The 24,200-nt window shown below is 42.8% G+C and overlaps 1 protein-coding gene across 2 annotated transcripts in view; it reads right to left on the bottom strand.

Moving 5' to 3' along the window:
- LOC139407297 (bromo adjacent homology domain-containing 1 protein-like) overlaps positions 1-24,200 on the bottom strand; it is a 34,943-nt gene that overhangs the window by 5,328 nt on the left and 5,415 nt on the right. Inside the window, exons 1-6 of one of the 2 annotated variants that reach the window (XM_071150961.1) lie at positions 18,685-18,801; positions 4,303-6,099; positions 2,857-3,215; positions 2,490-2,649; positions 1,310-1,389; positions 845-936 (exon numbers count right to left, since the gene is read on the bottom strand). In XM_071150961.1, coding sequence (XP_071007062.1) covers positions 845-936; positions 1,310-1,389; positions 2,490-2,649; positions 2,857-3,215; positions 4,303-6,079 — 2,468 coding nt within the window. In that variant the 5' untranslated portion in view covers positions 6,080-6,099; positions 18,685-18,801. Of the gene's footprint in view, positions 1-844; positions 937-1,309; positions 1,390-2,489; positions 2,650-2,856; positions 3,216-4,302; positions 6,100-18,684; positions 18,802-24,200 lie in introns of those variants that run through there. The other variant, XM_071150960.1, reaches the window with a different exon arrangement.

The following is a 24,200-nucleotide window of genomic DNA, read 5'->3' as shown; positions in this document are numbered from 1 at the left end:
TTTTTTATGCGGGTTTGGAGCAGTGACTTCTTCCTTGCTGAGCGGCCTTTCAGGTTATGTCGATATAGGACTCGTTTTACTGTTGATATAGATACTTTTGTACCAGTTTCCTCCAGCATCTTCACAAGGTCCTTTGCTGTTGTTCTGGGATTGATTCAAACTTTTCTCACCAAAGTACGTTCATCTCTAGGAGACAGAACGTGTCTTCTTCCTGAGCGGTATGACGGCTGTGTGGGCCCATGGTGTTTATACTTGCATACTATTGTTTGTACAGATGAACGTGGTACCTTCAGGCGTTTGGAAATTGCTCCCAAGGATGAACCAGACTTGTGGAGGTCTACAAGGTCCTTGTACTCTACAGACTTGTGGAGGTCTTGGCTGATTTATTTTGGTTTTCCCATAATGTCAAGCAAAGAGGCACTGAATTTGAAGGTAGGCCTTGAAATACATCCACAGACACACCTCCAATGGACTCTAGTGATGTCAATTAGAAGCTTCTAAAGCCATAACATCATTTTCTGGAATTTTCCAAGCTGTTTAAAGACACAGTCAACTTAGTGTATGTAAACTTCTGACCCACTGGAATTGTGATACAGTGAATTATAAGTGAAATAATCCGTCTGTAAACAATTGCTGGAAAAATGACTTCTGTCATACACAAAGTAGATGTCCTAAATGACGTTAACAAAATTTGTGGAGTGGTTGAAAAATAAGTTTTAATGACTCCAACCTAAGTGTATGTAAACTTCCAACTTCAACTGTCCAATGGTGTGTGTTAATGATGGATATACGGTCTTTCTCAGTGTGTGTGTGTGTGTGTGTCTATATATATTTTGTTTCTTACCGACAGTACTGCGCTAATGGGAGAACATAGCATCGGTCTTCGATGCAGGCCACACTGTTCTCGTCTTGATGCCGAGATGCAAAAATCTCATTCTGAAAAGAGAGAAACAGACATAGAAATATCAATCACCACACAATCAAAAGGGTACAGAGACAAGATGGATGAGAGGCACGGAATCTCATTCTTCTTCTCATGTCTTGCATCTGCACTGATGGAGAAACTGAAGACAGGTGAAAGCAATATGGTGGAAGCCTACTGGAAACCTGCTTCCACCAGTTATGTCAGCACACATCAGTGCAGATGAAGGAAATGAGACAAGGAGAGGGCTCTATACTATTGAGAGAAAGGAAAGGAGACGAAGAGAGAAGACAAGGGGAGGCCTCTTTAGACTACTGAGATGCAGCCAGAGCTGAGTAGAGTAGAGTTATCCCGAGTTGTTCTGTGGAGTCAGAGAGTTGTCCTCACCTCACAGTGCATGCTGGGGTCTCGGACTCCCTGTGTGTGTTCAGGTCGATAGTACCAGAACAGGCTCATCATCAGCTCTCCTGAGGAGGAGACACACACCCACACGGTCAAAACACCAGACAGGCAGACACGCATTCACACGTGCACAAACACAAACAAACACTCACACCCACGTGCACACACAGCAGACAGTGATACAACTTCAGAGGATCAAAGGACCAGCCAGGTCTTTAACCAGCCAGACATAAGCAGCATTTCAGACATAAACAACCATTCACAGCACACAGACACACACACCAGGGATTCCCTTAGCCGGAAATACACGTTTTTTGGCACCGCAAAAAATTTAAACTGATAAATAAAACTGTTGCAGGCCAAAATGACTGGTAGAAGAAAACAAATTCCCATTGGCAAAATTGTTTTAAATTTAAATTTATGGAAATACCAGTCGATGTAAATTAATTTGACCGTCATGCTTATCGGTCTATAGTTTAATTTGCATAATTTATTGGAATTAAATTGGCCTGTGTTTATTTTGGTTAGTCATCATGTATCTTATTCATTCAACACAACTATCACACACGCACAGCATGCAGAGCCTATTCTGAACAGGATTTCTCCTGCAGAGCCTCAGCTGGGTGCTGCTGGAGTAAAACTTGGGCTTTTACAAGCCCATTCATTGCGCAACAATTCTAAATGCAATCGCGTGTTAAAAAACGTTTTGGTGCACAATTAAAGAGCTACTATTTTTATTTTTCAAATGGTAATTGAAGCGTGCAGGCCATTCCCAAATAGGCATAGGCCTACGAGCTTGTGATTTGAAACAATCCACAGCTATTTATTTAAATAACCTAATGATTCCCAATTCCTCTGTAGCTAAGTCATGCTTTCTGGAGAAGTATTCTGTATAGAATTTATTTTGTTGCCCAGAAGCCAAAGGCACAATCCCCTAGTTATATTAGCAACCCATCCTGCTGCATCTTTAGATTCCCCCTCTTTCTAAGTTTCTAACAGAGATGTTCATCTCTGTCACATATGGAACCACTATCAGGTACGCTGTTTAGAACAGTGTTTAGAAAGTATTCAATCTTCCCTACCACGTTGTTCAGCGCCGGAAACCCTGACACACACAATTATTATACCCCAACAACAGGTTCAGATATCCTGCTGTCTCTCTCACCAGATTTGGGGTCCTCCCATAGCGCTGATATCTTGGCGACGTAGGGCAGTGACTTCTTCCGGGGACCGGCGCGCAGCAGCACTGTGTCTCGGACACGTATCACTTCGCCGTCTCTCTGTACTCCTTCATAACACTGCCGTAAGGCCGTCTCGTCCTCCCCCTGATACACACACACACAGTCAAAACACACTTATCTTTATTCTCCAGTCACTGGCGACATCAGCAGTATTTTATCAGAAAGGTCTCGGAACACATTCTCATTAACAACAATGGGCCAATTGAAAGCTAGGGATGGTTAGGTTACCATGATAGTATGAGGGAAGTAAACTCTCAGTACCTCAACACACACAAACTTGATCCCACATACCGCAATGAACACTTCTTTCTCTGTGGGCACCCCTACAGGCAGCCACCCGTTGGTGGCCCGTCGGTGGCTGACCCGCTTCTGCTTGGCGGGAGATAGGTTGTGTGTCGGAACTGGCTGTTTCTGGGACAGCCTGGTTCTCCCCATGGACAGAGAGCCGTTAGGGGGCTTGGAGCCCTGAGGGCACTCCCTGGCCAGCTTCAGCCTGGCCTGGGGCACACTGCGGTCAGACAGGGGGGTGAGGAGGCGGGGCTTGGCCTGGGTGGAGGAAGGGGTGGTAGGGAGGGGACAGCCTGAGAGGGGGAGTGAGGGAGAAACCAGAAGGGAGGGGTTGTGGTCACCCTGGGGGGAGGAGTAACCCTCTGGAGAGAGAGCGAAGGGAGGAAGAATAGACAAGTGTTTACTCCATAAACAATGCTACATAGGCCTCACTAGATGTAATGCTACATAGGCCTCACTAGATGTAATGCTACATAGGCCTCACTAGATGTAATGCTACATAGGCCTCACTAGATGTTATGCTACATAGGCCTCACTAGATGTTATGCTACATAGGCCTCACTAGATGTAATGCTACATAGGCCTCACTAGATGTTATGCTACATAGGCCTCACTAGATGTAATGCTACATAGGCCTCACTAGATGTAATGCTACATAGGCCTCACTAGATGTAATGCTACATAGGCCTCACTAGATGTAATGCTACATAGGCCTCACTAGATGTTATGCTACATAGGCCTCACTAGATGTTATGCTACATAGGCCTCACTAGATGTTATGCTACATAGGCCTCACTAGATGTAATGCTACATAGGCCTCACTAGATGTTATGCTACATAGGCCTCACTAGATGTAATGCTACATAGGCCTCACTAGATGTAATGCTACATAGGCCTCACTAGATGTAATGCTACATAGCCCTCACTAGATGTAATGCTACATAGCCCTCACTAGATGTAATGCTACATAGCCCTCACTAGATGTAATGCTACATAGCCCTCACTAGATGTAATGCTACATAGGCCTCACTAGATGTTATGCTACATAGGCCTCACTAGATATTATGCTACATAGGCCTCACTAGATGTTATGCTACATAGGCCTAACTCGAGTCCTATGTCATGCTTTTCTCTGATTCCCTGTAGATACTGTTTGTTTACTGCAATGTACTCAATGTCTGGGACAGAGAGACAAAGATGTCTTCCTCTTGTAAGAAAATAAACATAATTCAGTCATGATCACGCCAAATGGCGAGAACACACAGGTGATAATAACACATCCTCATTTGCAATCTGAGAAGCATAAACAATGGATGTGCCTGAGTTAGAATTCCCTTATAAATTATATTTACAGTACATGCACTACATAATTCCAAACTACCACTACTTTTTAAATCAGCATATAGAGGCCTAGTCAGTAGGCCTACATTCCATGTGTCCTCCTCTTACCTGTCTTGATGCTGTGTGTACACCCGGAGCAGCCTGTGGAGAAAGAGCAACCCCTGCTGTTGACCGGCTGCATGGCTCTGTATGTGTAGCCGCTGACCCGACAGGCCTCGCTGTAGCAGGGAGTGCCCACTGAGCCACAGAAGGCAGGATGGGCCAGCGTCGAGGAATGGGACACCGGAGGACCCAGCAGCTTGGAGCCAGACACCCTGCCGGGACACAGTGTCGAGGGACCAAAGTTCAGAGGTCGCGAGCTGAGGTTGGCTGATGGAGCTCCAGGGTGTGTAGGATGGGCGATGTGGACGTAGTAGCTGGAGAAGCAGGCGGGGTCGGCGGTGCAGAGGCAGGGGTGGGGGCTGAGGGTCAGGGCTGCGTGGGAGTGGGGATGGGAGGGTGATGTCACTAGGCACTCCCGTTTCACAGAGGTTAGGGCAGAGTTTAAAGGTCGTTCTTCAGAGTCGGCGTAGGCCTGCTGACCCAGGAACAAGGCCAGGCGATGGCAGTACTCCACAGAGCCCTCCGGAGGACAGCAGTAGTATGGGCTCAGCTCTGCCTCCACCTGCTCCTCTTTGACGACGGGCTTCAACGGGTAGGCTAGCATGCTGCGCGACTGGTAGCCTGGTTTGGTTAGCCGGTGGGTGCAACCGCCAGACTCCCACTCCACTTTGGGCTTCTTGAAGTTGGACTTCTTGCAGGCAGAACAGCCTACCTCTTCTGGAATCAACTGCCTTCCCTTCTGCTTAGGCTGGCGGCTGCACGTTTTAAGATTCGGTCGCCGTTGCGGTTGCTTCTGCTTCACGTCAACTGATGCGGTGCTCGTAGCCTTGCAGTCCATCGTCGTAGTCGTTGATGTCGTTTTCACTCGCTGTTTGCTAGTCGCCGAGGTGCTCGTTAACTTTAGCAGCGCGGCAGCATTGAGTCCAGCTAGCCGTCGGGGAGCAGGGGTGTGTAACATTTGTAAAGTCATCATCTCTTTCTTCTGTCCTCTGTCTGGTTTGGCCGGTTTCTTGGAGACCTTCTTAGTCTTCCTGGAGCTTTGGCACGGGTCAGGCTTGTGCGATGCGGAGGCCTTGCTGCTGGCTCTTGGAGCATTAGGACCTCCGGTCACCCCGCGCCTGGCTGCATCTGTCCCCAGGAACGACTCACCGCTGGTAGGCTCATCCTGCTGTCTCCTGGCCTGTTTAGAAGCCGGCTGGGTCTCATTAGGTCTCTCCAACAGCAGACTGTTCACGGCCTCAGCGTTGAGAGAAGCTAGCCGTCGCTTACGCGGCTCTGGAAATGGCGACCCCTGCTCATCACTGGTGCTTTTTGATTTAGTTTTTGGTATCATCTTCTTTGCCAGGACTTTCCCCGTGGCTTTGTCTTTTCCTTTGTCCAGTTTCTTGCTCCGGGATTCAGGTTTGACGGACGGTTGAGTAGGCAAATCATTCCCCCTCTCACTGGTGTCCTCCTGCTCCTGGATGTCCTTCTCCAGTCGGGTGAGCAAAACGTGACAGCTAAGTCCCTCCTCCTCCGGAGCACCTCCCCTTCCTCGTAAGGGATAAGATTTCCTGCTCCGCCTCCTATTCCGCTCCGGAGTCTTCTCCCTCCTGTCCATCATCTCTTTAACCCCGCCCCTTCCTCGCTTAGTTCCGCCCTTCTTCATGGTCCTGCCGAATCGCAGCGTGCGCTCAGGCCAGGCTCCGCCCATGGTCTCACCATGTGGCCTATCGGGGCAGTGTTCCTGCGTCACTGTGCTACGACTCTGGCTAAGAGAACCTTTGTTCTGGGCGTGGGTCATCACATGCTGCACCACTAGGCCTGGGGAGGAGAGACGCACTGTTAATGTCACTCCTAAAAACAGGGTAATATGGCACGGGACATATTCATTAGGCACCAAACGGAAGGAAACAGACAAGCAGGGAGGGACTCTCTGAATTTGTCCAATAAAAAAAATATGGTTTATTTTCGTATTTCTCATCGTTTCCATTTTGCTACACTGTGTCCTAAAGAATACAACCCTGGTATCTCTTTAATCTCTAGCTTATCACCTAAACCAGTGCCGAGATCTACCGCTCAATTTGTTTTTAAACCAGACTTAAAGAACATACCATTAACCTAAAAAAAAACAGTTCTGTAACTGGCCTGCCAATATTGTTCTTCTCGACCATATTATATTTCAAAACTTGAGCTTTGATTACAAAATATATCATTTGGTGCGCACTTCCGAGGCACAGCTCGCGCTGTTGCGGTGACCGTATTACCGCCACACCAGCGGTCACGAGTCATGAAGGCAGTCAAATTATACATGACCATTTAGTGACGGTAATTAGGCTTCTCCAAGCTCTGATAGTGCTGCTGATCATTAGTAACCTACCAAACATGTTAACTGCCTGGTACTCAGCATTCTATTCCCACTAATCACTAACATCAATGCAAACATATTGGATAATCTAATCAAACACTTCATGAGAGCCCATGAGCTCATGTTGCACAACATTTCTATAGGCTATGCAATTGCAGGAGAAAACGGAGTGATGGCTGCTAATAAAAAGACGAGGATCCCATCATCTTTCTGTAGGCTAGACCTACTGTATTTATTTCTCAACTCTCCTAATACTAAGCACATTGCTTATATTTACAACAGGAGTATATCCTACCTGACTGGCATGAAAATAAACCACAGGGAAAAGCGTCCTCCATTCGCTATTTAAGTGCATAGATGACATGTATTTTTCCCCTGCCTCGGTTTTGAGACAGGTGCATAATGGTCCATTCTAAATCAAAACAAATGTCACACATATATTATTTACTGTATGTAAAGACAAGTTTAAATTAAGAACAGTCTGATGGGTGACAATATTATCACTTGTGAATTATATATCATCACTTGAAGTTACAGTCTGGTCCAATCGCTGCAACTCCGAAACACAACCCAGCCAAGCAGCACTGCTCCGCTTAACCCAGAAGCACCAATGTGTCGAAGGAAACACCTGGCAACCGTGTCTGCGTGCATTGTGCCCGGCCCACCACAGGAGTCGCTAGAGCGAGATGGGACAAGAATATCCCTGCCGGCCAAACCCTCCCCTAACCCGGACAACGCTGGGCCAATTGTGCGCCGCCACATGGGTCTCCCGGTTGTGGCTGGCTGTGACAGAGCCTGGACTCGAACCAGGATCTCAAGTGGCACAGCTAACATTGTGATGCAGTGCCTTAGACCACTATATCACTCGGGAGGCCAATAACTTCTTAAAATTAAGTACATTAATCCGCTTTACAAGGAGTGTAGAGCCTAACTAACTAAGCAGTGCGTGAGCTTAATTTTCACCGTAAAAATGCACCTTTATAATAAAATGCACAATTGCATTTGCAGTCACTGTTGATAATGGTGTTTTCCGCTAATGGGACATGCATTGTGAACATTGCTGCACCTATAATGTGAAGAAATAGCCTATAGTTTATAAACATTCTGATCTGTTGTGTGAGCCACATTGCATAAAAAAAGTTTGATGCTACTGATTTTATTAATTTGGGATCTAACGCATCCCACAACATGTTCGGAATATTTATTTATTGTACAGAATAGGTCGACTTTGTACTATGGGGGATAATAAATTGACATAGTCTAGTACTTTTGCTGTTCGTTAGGCCTACTGATCTTGTTGGCTGAAGGAAAGCAAATGTGGACAGTTCTTCCAATATCTTCAATATGCATCTCGGAATTGGATAAGGATGCGCGCAGTTGCATCCCTGATGTGTCTGTCTTCACTTGTAACCTGTGGGTGAGAGGCGCTTTGGATTGCGCAGCACACTCAGGGATCTTTGACACTTCTTTTTTCTCAATGACATTCAAAATCAGCATTGAAAAAAGGCACAAGTTTAAGTTTGTTCCACCTGAGCGAGTCTGACCACAAGTCAGAGACCACTACGATGACACACCAAATGTGTTTGATGGAGCGCGGGAAAAGGGCAGGAATAGACTTTTGTGGGCTACCGTCCAAGCTATGTCATCCAATGGTGCGACTACTGTCGGCATCTAAAGATTATCCAACTTGATAAACCCTAGGAGGTAAGGATGAAAGCAGTGGTGTAGTCTATGGCGATACGGACATGACTTATTATTGATATCTACATAGCGCATTGATTTGAATCACACTGCTGCTCTCTCATTTATATATTTGCACCATAAGGATTGTGGTTGTTGTGGATGGCTGTTCAGAAACTGTGTATTTGAACGCAATAATGGTTGAATTTGAGAAGCTGTCTATCAATCATTGTTTTTGAAACCAGTGGACAGCCAGTGAAAAATGCGCTCTTGTAACAGCTGCATAATGCGGATCCCAGCCTATGTAATAAAAGCGGAGCTTTAATTGATCAATCTAATTCCTGCTGATTAAAAAAAAACAATCCATAGTCCTAATGGACACATGCTCAAACTCGCACACTTTTGATAGACTTAAAGGGGAAATCTGTGGTTGCCACATACATACCATAACATGAATGTAATGTAACATAATGTAACATTAATGTAATGCATACAGTTGAAGTCGGAAGTTTACATACACCTTAATCAAATACATTTAAAAACTCTGTTTTTAAAAAATTCCTGACATTTAATCCTCGTAAAAATTCCCTGTCTTAGGTCAGTTAGGATCTCCACTTTATTTTAAGAATGTGAAATGTCAGAATAATAGTAGAGAGAATGATTTATTTCAGCTTGTATTTCTTTCATCACATCCCCAGTGGGTCAGAAGTTTACATGCACTCAATTAGTATTTGGTAGCATTGCCTTGAAATGGTTGAACTTGGGTCAAACGTTTCGGGTAGCCTTCCACAAGCTTCCCACAATAAGTTGGGTGAATTTTGGCCCATTCCTCCTGACAGAGCTGGTGTAACTGAGTCAGGTTTGTAGGCCTCCTTGCTCGCACACGCTTTTTCAGTTCTGCCCACAAATCTCCTATAGGATTGAGGTCAGGGCTTTGTGATGGCCACTCCAATACCTTGACTTTGTAGTCCTTCAGCCATTTTGCCACAACTTTGGAAGTATGCTTGGGGTCATTGTCCATTTGGAAGACCCAATTGCAACCAAGCTTAACCTTCCTGACTGATGTCTTGAGATGTAGCTTCAATATATCCACATAATTTCCCCCCCTCATTTTTCCACCCTCTATTTTGTGAAGTGCACCAGTCCCTCCTGCAGCAAAGCACCCTCCACAACATGATGCTGCCACCCCCGGGCTTCACAGTTGGGATGGTGTTCTTCGGCTTGCAAGCCTCCCCCTTTTTCCTCCAAACATTATGGCCAAACAGTTCTATTTTTGTTTCATCAGACTAGAGGACATTTCTCCAAAAAGTACCATCTTTGTCCCTATGTGCAGTTGCAAACCTTGGTCTGGCTTTCTTATGACGGTTTTGGAGCAGTGACTTCTTCCTTGCTGAGCGGCCTTTCAGGTTATGTCGATATAGGACTCAATTTACTGTGGATATAGATACTTTTGTACCTGTTTCCACCCGCATCTTCACAAGATCGTTTGCTGTTGTTCTGGGATTGATTTGCACTTTTCGCACCAAAGTACGTTCATCTCTAGGTGACAGAAGGCGTCTCCTTCCTAAGTGGTATGACGGCTGCGTGGTCCCATGGTGTTTATACTTGCGTACTATTGTTTGTACAGATGAACGTGGTACCTTCAGGCATTTGGAAATTGCTCCCAAGGATGAACCAGACTTGTGGAGGTCTACAATCTTTTTTCTGAGGTCTTGGCTGATTTCTTTTGATTTTCCCATAATGTCAAGCAAAGAGGCACTGCGTTTTAAGGTAGGCCTTGAAATACATCCACAGGTACACCTCCAATTGACTCAAATTATGTCAATTAGCCTATCAGAAGCTTTTAAAGCCATGGCAGCATTTTCTGGAATGTTCCAAGCTGTTTAAAAGGCACAGTCAACTTAGTGTATGTAAACTTCTGACCCACTGGAATTGTGACACAGTGAATTATGAGTGAAATAATCTGTCTGTAAACAATTGTTGGGAAAAATGACTCGTGTCATGCACAAAGGAGATGTCCTAAACAACTTGCCAAAACTATAGTTTGTTAACAAGAAATGTGTGGAGTGGTTGAAAAACGAGTTTTAATGACTTCAACCTAAGTGCATGTAAACTTCCGACTTCAACTGTATAAATGCCTCATGAGCTTCGTTCAACTGTCCCACTTGTTTATCACCAATGTGGGTAAACATTGTAAAAAAAACACTGTGTAACCTTATAACATGGTTAAAACTATAATTGATATCAGTGATGGTAAGTCCTTGCATCCATAGCTGTCTATTCATCTGAGTGGTTATACTTCTCCAGGCCCAGTCCTCAGCTTTTTACCAAAACAGAGGCAGGAAGGCCCTTTTGTTATTATTTCATACGCAGATTTGCCCTTTAAATATCTGTATATTATCAAGATATCAAAGTGTCACCAACAAAAAGGTAAACAATAGGCCCATAGCAAATGCAGCATATGGCATTCATTTTTCACATGTAAATAGCACTTTTCAATAGTGCTCAAAGCATGCCATTCAATGAGCGCAGCATTTAATTTTCATTTTAACTCAAATCAATGAGCCCAATCAGTCCTCCATGACAACTAAATCATAAACAACAGAGTAGGGCTGGCTAAGAAATCATTAGTTCTGGGGTTACGCTCAGGTAAAACCATTTGGCTAGTCTATACTTCCATACTTTCAAGTCCTATTCTTGAAGATCAAGGTGTATTTATTGGAATATTGGAATAACTGGAATTCTGATACTTTGGGTTTTAATGTAAAGATATAATTTAATTGTATTATTATATGTAGCAGAAAGCGATGGGTTAGAAGAAGTATACATAACCAACCCATAAAGTAAAATTTAACATCCATATGGCCAGCTATGTAGTTTAACATTGATTTATCCTGCAATAGATGTTGTTCAATTGGTAACATCCATTTTTTGTCTTCATCTAATGCCTCTTAAGGGGAAAGTAATCTAAAAGTAACTGAATGTAATTAGTTTACATTACTGAGTTTGGGTTATCCAAAAGTTACGTTACTGATTACAATTTTGGACAGGTAAATAGTAACTGTAACGGATTACATTTATAAAGTAACCTACCCAAGCCTTACAATGTATTAAAAATCAAAACATATAGCCCAATGTTTGTAGAACAACTAAAGTTACATTAATAACTCTAAATTAAGCAAATAGGAGTACCTATTTCTTTGTTAACCGCTCAACGCAGAATAGCCGCATGTGCGCAGTCCTTCCAATCGTTGAGAAAATATTTATATTTTAATTCAGCTTTGTTCAATTGTATTCTTCATACTATAAAATAATACCACCAAATTATAAGCACATCTTGTCTGCTAAATGAACTAGTGTAGCCCACAGCCATTTTGCATAGCCACATCAGGACAACTCAGAGTACGCTATTATTTTCTTCTGAAATAGACTACATTTTCTTCATATCATGCTTCTTTAGACATGTCTAAAATAAATAATGTACTTATTGTGAAGGTGTAGGCCATATTACATGGATTTATTATACTTTTTAAAATGGCTTGCAGGCTGTGTGGAAGCCAGGAGATGCTAAATGTGTTTGTGTTAGTTAACGGTCAATTACTGTGAGACCGACAGTTATTTGCTTGACAATCACCGGCTGAAGACATTGTGTGACCGCCACAGTCCTAGGCACAGCTGAGCATAAACTGAAATAATTCGCTTTTTTATTTTATTTTTACTGGACTGATGATACCTGCACCTAATGGTCATGGTACTGAACAGGACAACTGGGAACTCTGAAAAAAACTAGGTCAAATCATGATGTCAGTGATCCTCAGGTCGGAAAGTCGGAGGTCTAGAAAAATAGAATTCTGAGTTGGATGACCATTCAAAGCTATTTTTTCCCAGTCGGACAGCAGCTCTTTGCTGTACTCTTTGACAGTCTCTCTCTAGTCATGGTTTTAAAAGTTATTCGATCTCACGTAGGCCAGAATCAAACTTTGCTGTGGCAGGGGTCAAGGAAGCGCTGTAGGAGCGGGTTTTGAACTATCCGATTGGCCAGTGCAGTAAGCCTCGATTTAGCCACAGATTTCCCGGTCCACCAGGTAGGCAGAGTTGGTCTTTTCAGACAAATGAAATGGTTACAAATGGGAAAACTTTGCTTACCTGGTGCACAAGGCTTCTGAATCAAGTGCACATAACGTCAACGCCATTTTCAAGGCATTCCTAGTTGATTGACCGGTTGGCGACCACTGGCATAAACCCTTCCACATATATTCTGTATACACATATACTTGAAGTTTTCACTGATATAAAAGTACTGCCTGGTTCCATTTTGATCTCTAGTCCCTTATCCTAGCCCTCCTCCTACCCATTTGAAAATACTGGACAGATGAAAGCCCTATAGAAGCTCCACTTATGGAGCTAAGGATCTTGAAGAGCTAGATGGAACATCATTACAGTGTATTTGGGGAGGTATTCAGACCCCTTCACTTTTTCCACATTTTGTTACATTACAGACTTATCCTAAAATGGATTTAATTAATTGTTTTGCTCATCAATCTAAAACAAAATACCCCATAATGACAAAGTGAAAACAGGTTTTTAGAAAATACCTTATCTACATAATTATTCAGACCCTTTGCTATGAGACTCTGGAAATTGGGATCAGGTACATCCATGAGGTAGAAGGAATTGTCCGGAACAGGATTGTGTTAAGGGACAGATCTGGGGAAGGGTACCAAAACATGTCTGCCGCATTGAAGGTCACCAAGAACACACTGGCCTCCATCATTCTTAAAGGGAAGAAGTTTGGAACCACCAAGACTCTTCCTAGAGCTGGCCGCCCGGCAAAACTGAGAAATCGGTTAGAAGGGCATTGGTCCGTGAGATGACCAAGAACCCAAATGGTCACTCTGATAGAGGTCCAGAGTTCCTCTGTGGATATGGGAGAACCTTCCAGAAGGAGAACCATCTCTGCAGCACTCCACCAATAAGGCCTTTATGGTAGAATGGCTAGACAGAAGCCACTCCTCAGTAAAAGGCACATGACAGCCCACTTGGAGTTTGCCAAAAAGCACCTAAAGATTCTCTAGTCTGATGAAACCAATATTGAACTCTTTGGCCTGAATGCCAAGCGTCACGTCTAGATGAAACCTGGCATCATCCCTACGGTGAAGCATGGTGGTGGCTACATCAAGCTGTGGGGATGTTTTTTCAGGGGCAGGGACTGTGAGACTTGTCAGGATCGAGGGAAAGAAAAACAGAGCAAAGTACAGAGAGATCCTTGATGAAAACCTGCTCCATAGCGCTCAGGACCTCAGAATGGGGCAAAGATTCACCTTCCAACCGGACACCGACCCTAAGCACACAGCCAAGACAACACAGGAGTGGCTTCGGGACAAGTCTCAATGTCCTTGAGTGGCCAAGCCAGAGCCTGGACTTGAACCAGATCTAACATCTCTGGAGAGACCTGAAAATATCTGTGAAGCGACGCTCCCCATCCAACCTGACAGAGCTTGAGAGGATCTGCAGAGAAGAATGTGAGAAACTCCCCAAATACAGGTGTGCCAAATATTGTAGCGTCATACAAGATTCAAGGCTGTAATCGCTGCCAAAAGGTACTTCAACAAAGGGTCTGAAGACTTATGTAAATGTGATATTTCAATTTAAGTTTTTATGAATATGCAAAAATTCCTAAAAACCTGTTTTTGCTTTGTCATTATTGGGTATTGCATGTAGATTGATGTTGGGGGGAAACGATTTTAGAATAAGGCTGTAACATAACAAAACTAATAAAAAGTGGTCTGGATACTTTTCGAATGCACTGTATACTGATTACTCATTCTCTGCTATCCATTTCTTACAGTGAAGTGGTAGGGGCCCTAGGGGAAGGGCTTAGGGGCCGAAATTAAACCATGCCAACAGGAGCCACATACCACAAAGAAGGTGGGTACCTATATCCACAAGACATTTCTCACAGAAAGAAGGTGGGTACCTATATCCACAAGACATTTCTCACAGAAAGAAGGTGGGTACCTATATCCACAAGACATTTCTCACAGAAAGAAGGTGGGTACCTATATCCACAAGACATTTCTCACAGAAAGAAGTTGGGTACCTATATCCACAAGACATTTCTCACAGAAAGAAGGTGGGTACCTATATCCACAAGACATTTCTCACAGAAAGAAGGTGGGTACCTATATCCACAAGACATTTCTCACAGAAAGAAGGTGGGTATCTATATCCACAAGACATTTCTCACAGAAAGAAGGTGGGTATCTATATCCACAAGACATTTCTCACAGAAAGAAGGTGGGTATCTATATCCACAAGACATTTCTCACAGAAAGAAGGTGGGTATCTATATCCACAAGACATTTCTCACAGAAAGAACTGTGTATTCAAAAGTTTCCAAAAATGAATTCTACCATCTTATCCATTACCTTCTCTTATCCATTACCTTCTCTTATCCATTACCTTCTCTTATCCATTACCTTCTCTTATCCATTACCTTCACTTAACGTCAAACAAATATGTATCAACCAATAGTCTGGTAGAATCAGGAGTATTATTTTTTATAAGCAAACTCACTAAAAGGGATGAATAAAATGCAATGTGCTTTACGAAGAATCCAAACAGCCATTATTCTTAACCTCCAACAGTATGGCAATTGATGGTTATTGACACTGTCTTAAGTGTTTGGAATTTTATACTGAAGCTGAAAAAGGTAGTCATTGTGTTGACATTATGAGCAACACAATTAAATACCCTATAATTTGTAGGTATGCACAATATACATCGGTGAGTATATCGGAATCGGCCGATATTAGCTAAAATGCCAACATCGGCATGATGTCTAGTTTAGCGCTGATGTCCAAAACCGATGTCAAAGCTGACGTGTAAACCTATAACGTAAGCAGATGACGTGCATACCTATATAACGTAGGCAGATGACGTGCATACCTATATAACGTAGGCAGATGACGTGCATACCTATATAACGTAGGTAGATGACGTGCATACCTATATAACGTAGGTAGATGACGTGCATACCTATATAACGTAGGTAGATGACGTACATACCTATATAACGTAGGCAGATGACGTGCATACCTATATAACGTAGGCAGATGACGTGCATACCTATATAACGTAGGCAGATGACGTAATGACGCCACAAAAAATACAGCGTTACACAGAACAAAAGCAGAAAAATACTAAGTGCACACTTCCAACAACTAAACAAGTTCAAGTCGAGCAGTCATTTGAAAGAGTAAGAACATTTCAGCGAGACAACTCAAAGGTGAAATCCATTAACACCAAGATAATGGAATTCATTGCCCTTGACAATCAACCGTTCTCTGTCGTGGGTGATGTTGGCTTTTGTCAACCAAGAAGGCACTCTTTTTCAGATGTTGCCCTACTGGAGTTACATAGTATTGTTGAAACACATCCATGAGCTACTTGCTATGGGCGTCACTGCTATTAGCTTCACGACTGACATTTGGACCAACGATGTCAGCCCCATGAGCATGCTGTCTGACAGTACAGTGGGTCAACAAGGAATTTGTACTGAGGAAAGCCGTATTGCATGCTCAAGAATGTGCCGGTTCTCATACCACTGCTTCCATTTCAATGGCACTTGAGAACATGTTTGAAACTTGGAAACATGAACACACTCCTAGGGCCATTTTCTCTGAGCCTCTATACTGTGTCTCCACCATGGTCGATGCTAGGTACAAGGACCGCTACTTCGATACAGACAAGAAACAGGGTTTACGTGAAATGTTAGACACAGCTGGACAAGATGGAAACGGACACAGTGACAGTGAAGCTCCGAGGAAGAGAGGCCACGGACAGACAGAGTTGAAACTTCACTGCTTGACATGTATGATGAAATCCTGGTTGAGAATGAAACAACTGAACAAATTAACAATGAAACAGCAAGTAAATGGAAAATAGGTTCCGATTATATTTTACTGGTAATGGGGACATACATACATGCCAACAAAATAACTTTGGTCAGTGTGTGTGTAACCTTTATTTAACTAGGCAAGTCAGTTAGGAACACATTCTTATTTACAATGACAGCCTAGGAACAGTGGGTTTACTGCCTTGTTCAGGGACAGAACAACAGATTTTTACTTTGTCAGCTCGGGGAATCGATTTAGCAACCTTTCGGTTACTGGCCCAACACTCTAACCACTAGGCTACTTGCCACCATAATGTAGAATGTTCATTTAAATTATGTTAACTGATGTAGCTCATGCAATGGAATGTATTTTTTTTATGCCAATTGAGCTGAATCAACTAATCACAGCCCATATTGGGGCGGCAGGGTAGCCTAGTGGTTAGAGTAACCGGAAGGTTGCAAGTTCAAACCCCTGAGCTGACAAGGTACAAATCTGTCCTTCTGCCCTTGAACAGGCAGTTAACCCACTGTTCCTAGGCCGTCATTGAAAATAAGAATTTGTTCATAACTGACTTGCCTAGTTAGATAAAGGTTAAAAAAATAAACATTTTTTTTTTTTTTTATTTTTTTTTTTAATATTGATGGGTACACTTCCTGCTTAAACTGGGAACACTCACAATGGCCGCCACCCATTATGCCATCATTCATTTGAATGAGGATTCCTGTTCTATTCATTATATTTCTATGGCAGTACATGCATTTATTTTTAAATGTGTTCATTTTTAAAAATGTAGATAACCAATGTGATTCAAAACGGTTATGACCGAGACCACGGCCAAGACCAATGTTCCATGACTGTCACAGCACTACCTTTTAATTCACAAATGTATATTTTAGTCAATAACATCAACACTAATCTACAAAATAATCCAATAAATCATGAAAATAGAGGTGTGTCAAAATATGACTAATCTATTTATGCTGAGCTGCGAATGATATCAATTTGGCCTTAAGTAGTCATAAAAAAAGGATTCCTTGAAATTCACTTTACATCTTCAGCAGAGATCATTGACCCTTCCACAGCACGATCATGTATAATTGGGTCGAACTGCACTTCACACCCGCTTGAGAAAATGTTGCTCTTGGTGGGTTTCTTTTTCATTTACTACCAAGAAGCAGTAAACTTTCCACAATGTAGTCTATTCCATATGCTTCTTCTGAAAGAACGTTCTGGAATTTCTGATTCTCTGTTAAAATGAAAATGCGGAGATGCTAAACAATACTTAATAAAAGGATTGCAGCAAAATCGAAGCGCATGCCGACGCACTCAAAGCAAACAATATTGAAGAGATGAAAATAGTCAAAACATGATTGGACCGTTATCGAGTACGTGAGAGGTCGGGGAGATTTCCATATGCATGAAGACAATCTGACACATCTGGGCATTTTAAACAGAATGAAATTCACCAGACATTCTAATCCAGCAGACATTACATTTCAGCAAACATTCTGAAATCAGCAGAAACCAATTAGGCAATTACATATTATTTGTATGAAATAATTGTTACATGACTGTAGAGCCACTGGTTTCATTCGGTAAACAAGTTAGAAAACAAACAGTCATGTCCTGTGTTGCCTAGCCTACAGGCTATACAGACACCTAATAAGTATGTATCTATCTTGCCTACCATTTCTCAGTGCAAGCTACTCCACATTTAGACACAATTATTTCCATAACCAGGCATTCACGCTGACATTAATCTATGTAATTACACCTTAACACCGTGTGAGATATGGGGACAATGACAAGGGGACCGAGAACTTCCCCAAAATAACCCACAGGGTAAGGTGTTTTGAACTGATACAGGGGGGTATTTTGAACACTTTCGATGCCCGAACAAAAACAATAAACACGAGGCGTCGGCTTGTTTGTCATGAAATGGTTTTCAGAGGGTCTACTCTACAATCCATCTAAATCGATTCAAGCGCTACATGTAACACCTGAGTTTCGCCCTGGTGACCTATTTGACTTGCTCAAACATACACAACGTCCTATAGCCTACTTGAGGACATCGGGGCCGACATAACGTTACAGTAGGCAGGCTGCGCCTCGCTCGCTAGACGTCTGTGAGTAGCCTGCCATCTGAAGTAACTGCTATCTACGGGGCTGTGGGCGACCCGAACACAAACCGCAGCCAAAATAATGGTGCCACAAACACTTTTTCCATGCTATTTATGAAATTAACATCGAAATAATTAGCTTTTATACCATTACTTAGTCTGAAACCCCAAGGATATCGTATGCTAGCAAGCTACAGCTATCGATTTTGCATGGCAGAAGGGGTTTCGTTCTCCGAAGCGAAAATCGGTTCTGCACTCCTTTTTGGACGGGCTCCGAACGCAACTTCAACACTCGGCACTCGAAAATCGTTTCGGAAGAAATATTTGAGAGATATTAACTTACACACTCCGACGACTCCGTCATACTATGTCTGGAGAAGCGTCGAAATAGTGCTGGACTGGTGTGATGGCTGAACTGATCTCTGTACTGACTGGGGGAGAGCTGGGGAGTGGAGAGCGAGAGGACGGTGGCTGCCTGCGCGATGTGCTTTGCTCTTCCTGGTTCGGCTTCACGGATTTGCAGAAAACTTCATTTTAACCAATTGCTATACAGACAAGCCTCGCTGACATCCCAGTCTTCCAATAGCGAAAAGGCCTGGCGGTTAATTTCAAGACTAAAACCCAAAATATTTGTCGAATATGCGTCCCCCTGCGAAGTGTCTCGGATTAACTTGATTCAACTCGGTTAATTGCACCGGCTATGGAGCGATGTTGTCCGCCCTCAACGCCAGCCTCACCCTGTCATTTTGTCGTGACCAGACCACATTGAGTAAACCAATAGCTATATTTCCACACGTCTTCTGGTGTGTACAGCTATCACAACATTGTAATGTACACCCAAGAGAATGTAAAACATGCAGGGAAACACCAGTTCATTCTCATTGCCTGTGGTGGAATAAAATGAGAATGCTTTTCAAATAATAACCCTCCATTTCATTGGCCTAATTGATTTCTTAGCGTGCCCAAACAGTTAATTGGATATGGAAATAATTATAATTTCAATCAATATATTACAAACCTCTCACTAGTATAGGGTCCAAATGATTGAACCTTTGGACCAGGCATAAGCTGTTTCATGTGCATTAGGCTACCGCTATTACCGGTTTTATGAATCGCTTTATTACAGTATCTATTGCTGTATTATAGGTACATGCAAACACCACTCAGTCACATTGCAGAGGAAATGAATCGAGCGCATTAATAATATGCGGGCCTCCACACTCCGTGTAACAACGGGCAAATTAATATGATAAATTATAGTTATCAGGTCCTAGTTTTGTGTAGGTGTCAGGTGATTACAATGTAATAATGCATAGGCAGCCATTCTCAATAGTCTGGAGTTGCTTCCTCTCATTGTCTCCTTTCCTTCAGCAGCACAGATATGAAGGAACTGGACAGCTGAAAGCAAATCCCCAGTGGGTATCCACCATATTGCTTTTCCTTGGTATGGGTTTTCAGATATAAGCAGATGAATGAGAGGAAGCTCCTTTAGACTATCGAGATTAAGGAGAGGAGACAAGTAGAGGAAGCTGTTGAACACTATTAAGATTAACTCTATACGATTTTAAATCCCCCACAACACCATGTGCATTAAGGTGAAAAATGTGTGATTTCAAGGCCGAGACATCTGGCCACGCGACCACCAATGTTCGCTCTTTCAGATGTAGGCTGTTTCCAGACTATCCATATCGAAGCCATGGTAATCTTTGTTAAAAAATGTAGTTGAATGTCTGTCAATTGCATCATTTCGGTCAGAAAATCGGTTGAGGAAAAGGATTTGGGCTGCAGACTGAACAGAATGTAAATTATCAGATGACTTGAAGGCTTCAACTGAGACAACTGACATTGTTTCTGTATGCCATTTCTATAGATAGAGCCATCTCGATATGTGCAACATCTGTCCTATATACAAGTTAAAAATGTAACTTTAAATTACACAGCAGCCATACATGGATAATAATAACCAGTTCATAAACATTTTACACAGCCGCTCATATGACTGACAATTTGACATATTTCAATGATATGTCAATAACTGAGGGCACAATCAGTAGTCACTTCAGCTAAGCTAAACGCACTACCGTTTTTCAGTTTCACACTGCACTGTCACAACAGTCCCAAGCCAGTAGCCTATCGGGAGTCCACTGCATTATAGGCTGATGACACCTCTGTGACACAACCAAATTAAGTATAATGCAAACAAGAACAAATATCTTATTGTCACATACACAGAGAGATGCAGTGAAATGTGTTGTTTTACAGGGTCAGTCATAGTAGTACTGCAACCCTGGAGCAAATTAGGGTTATTTGATTTTTCACCTTAACCACTAGGATACCGGCTGCTTCCCTACAAAACTACAGCTAGTGACTGAATAACTTTTATATACTATAGCCAACTACAGTACCCTCTACCCCAGAGATTAATGTCTAATCGGCAACAAACCAGGATGTCAAAGAGTAACTTTATCTGTTCACCCAAAGCCTTATAATCCTGCAAAATGGAGACAAACATCACTTTAATAATATTCAAACAAAAACATAGAACCAAAAATCCTTGCATTGACTAAATTTAAACTACACTGTTTTAAGGTGATATATTAATCACAAACTCTATCCGTGGGCTGTTCACAAACAACATAAAGTCATGGAATTGTTTTTCAGCTATGGTAATATGTAGCAGGAAGGAGAGAAAGAGCAGAGTGACTAATACAAAGTGGTAATTTCCCAAACCATTTATCTGATGACACTTCCATGCTGTACCATCTTCCCCACCTAATGGCAAGGGAACATTTATGTGATGTTGTTTCCAGGGGAGTTTTATCACAGTCAGTGACACCCTTTAGTTTAGAATGACAAATACTTCCCATTCTCCTGTCCTCCATACAGATCTGACTGGACTTGTTGTAATGATGTTGCACCCCAAACTTCATCTACACCTGTGAGAGATGGGCTCTACTGTGTGAGGGGAACATCTGTAGAAGGGCGGTTTTGTGTAAAAGTCAACCTGAGCATGTGTCGCCACCTGCGCCAGCAAATAGCTAGCTTTTTGTGTGGCGCCGACTGGTAACATGCTTCAGGAGGGCGGCTACGTGTGCTAGCAAGGCAGGGGTCCTGGGTCCGAGCCTCGTTTTGAGCCGAATCAGGAGGAAGCGGTACTGACTAAGCAAGAAGTGTGACGTCTTTTACACATGCACATTAAAGTTAGTAATTTCCATAATTATCCTTAAGGTCTACAGTATATGTAGGAGTTCAGGCTTTAATTATCCTTAAGGTCTACTGTATATGTTGGAGTTCAGGCTTTATTTGAAAAGGATGAATTTTACTAAATTTTAACCATTACAGAGTAGGTGTCCAAGGCTATTAGAATGGGCTCAAATAGCTTGTTTTTCCACTCACAGCTGCCCCCCAGTGTTAGTTATGAAGATGAGATGTTAATGAAGCAATACAAACCAAATTGAAGTGTCTTGAGTTTTTTTGTGCATTCTAGTCTTATAAAGATAGCAGGTGACTGGGACAGGCAATGTTACAAAACATTTGTATGATTTTTTGGGGTAAAACATGCACCTTACATCAGATCTTGAAATGTTCTCTGTGAAGCTAACTTTCGTCAAGGTTATATATGGTCTATAATTGGTTACTCCCTTTTCATTGTCAGTATCCTTTTTCAGCATGTTGATATCTGTAACACCCGTAACAGCTGTGGATGTGATGGCTATTGAGATACATATATTACACACATATCATACACACAGTGCATTCGGAAAGTATTCAGACCCCTTGACCTTTTCCACATTTTGTTGCGTTACAACCCTATTCTAAAATTGATGGGGGAAAAAGCAATTTAATCAATCTACACACAATACCCCATAATGACATAGCAAAAACAGGTTTTGCATTTTTTGCTAATTTATTAAAAATAAAAAAACGTAAGTATTCAGACCCTTTACTCAGTACTTTGTTGAAACACCTTTGGCAGCGATTACAGCCTCGAGTCTTCTTGGGTATGACGCTGCAAGCTTGGCACACCTGTATTTGGGGAGTTTCTCCCATTCTTCTTTGCAGATCCTCTCAAACTCTGTCAGGTTGGATGGGGAGCGTCGCTGCACAGCTATTTTCAGGTCTCTCCAGAGATGTTAGATCGGGTTCAAGTACGGGCTCTGGCTTGGCCACTGAAGGACATCCAGAGACTTGTCCCGAAGCCACTTCTGCGTTGTCTTAGCTATGTGCTTTGTGTCATTGTCCTGTTGGAAGGTGAACCTTCACCCCGTTCTGAGGTCCTGAGCGCTCTGGAGCAGGTTTTCATCAAGGATCTCTGTACTTAGCTTCATTCATCTTTCCCTTGATCCTGATTAGTAAATCAGTCCCTGCCACTGAAAAACATCCCCACAGCATGATGCTACCACCACCATGCTTCACCGTAGGGATGGTGCCAGGTTTCCTCCAGACGTGACGCTTGGTATTCCAGCCAAAAAGTTCAATATTGTTTCTGAATGGTCTGAAATTCCTTTAAGTGCCTTTTGGAAGGAAGGACAACCAGAAGGACAACCATCTCTGCAGCACTCCACCAATCAGGTCTTTATGGTAGAGAAGCCAGACGGACGCCACTCCTCAGTAGAAGGCACATGACAGCCCACTTGGAGTTTGCCAAAAGGCACCTAAAGACTCAGACCATGAGAAACAAGATTATCTGGTCTGATGAAACCAAGATTGAACTCTTTGGCCTGAATGCCAAGTGTCACGTCTGGAGGAAAACTGGCACCATCCCTACGGTGAAGCATAGTGGTGGCAGCATCATGCTGTGGGGATGTTTTTCAGTGGCAGGGACTGGAAGACTAGTCAGGATCGAGGGAAAGATGAACAGAGCTAAGTACAGAGATATCCTTGATGAAAACCTGCTCTAGAGTGCTCAGGACTTCAGACTGGGGCGAAGGACAACAACCCTAAGCACACAGCCAACAATGCAGAAGTGGCTTCGGGACAAGTCTCTGAATGTCCTTGAGTGGCCCAGCCAGAGCCCGGACTTGAACCCAATCAAACATCTCTGGAGAGACCTGAAAATAGCTGTGCAGAGACGCTCCTCATTTAACCTGACAGAGCTTGAGAGGATCAGAAGAGAAGAATGGGAGAAACTCCCCAAATACAAGTGTGCCAAGCTTGTAGCATCATACCCATGAAGACTTGAGGCTGTAATCACTGCCAAAGGTGCTTCAACAAAGAACTGAGTAAAGGGTCTGAATACTTATGTAAATGTAATATTTCTGTTTTTTATATACACACTACCATTCAAAAGTTGTTCACTTAGAAATGTCCTTGTTTTCCATGAAAAACATGCATGTAATTAGTTGCAAAATAATTGGAAATATAGTAAAAATGTTGACAAGGTTATAAATAATGATTTGTAATTTAAATAATAATTGTGTCCTTCAAACTTTGCTTACGTCAAATAATCCTCCATTTGCAGCAATTTCAACCTTGTAGACCTTTAGCATTCTAGTTGTCCATTTTTTGAGGTAATCTGAAGAGATTTCACCCCATGCTTCCTGAAGCACCTCCCACAAGTTGGATTGGCTTGATGGGCACTTCTTACATACCATACGGTCAAGCTGCTCCCACAACAGCTCAATAGGGTTAAGATCCTGTGACTGTGCTGGCCACTCCATTGTAGACAGAATACCAGCTGACTGCTTCTTACCTAAATAGTTCTTGCATAGTTTAGAGCTGTGCTTAGGGTCATTGTCCTGTTGTTGGAGGAAATTGGCTCAAATTAAGTGCCGTTCACAGGGTATGGCATGGAGTTGCAAAATTGAGTGATAGCCTTCCTTCTTCAAGATCCCTTTAACCCTGTACAAATCTCCCACT

This window comes from Oncorhynchus clarkii, chromosome 4 (assembly GCF_045791955.1).
Source record: "Oncorhynchus clarkii lewisi isolate Uvic-CL-2024 chromosome 4, UVic_Ocla_1.0, whole genome shotgun sequence".
NCBI classification, from domain to species: domain Eukaryota; kingdom Metazoa; phylum Chordata; class Actinopteri; order Salmoniformes; family Salmonidae; genus Oncorhynchus; species Oncorhynchus clarkii.
The sequence above is the reverse complement of the archived record's forward strand: the minus strand, read 5'-3'. Positions and strand labels throughout refer to the sequence as shown.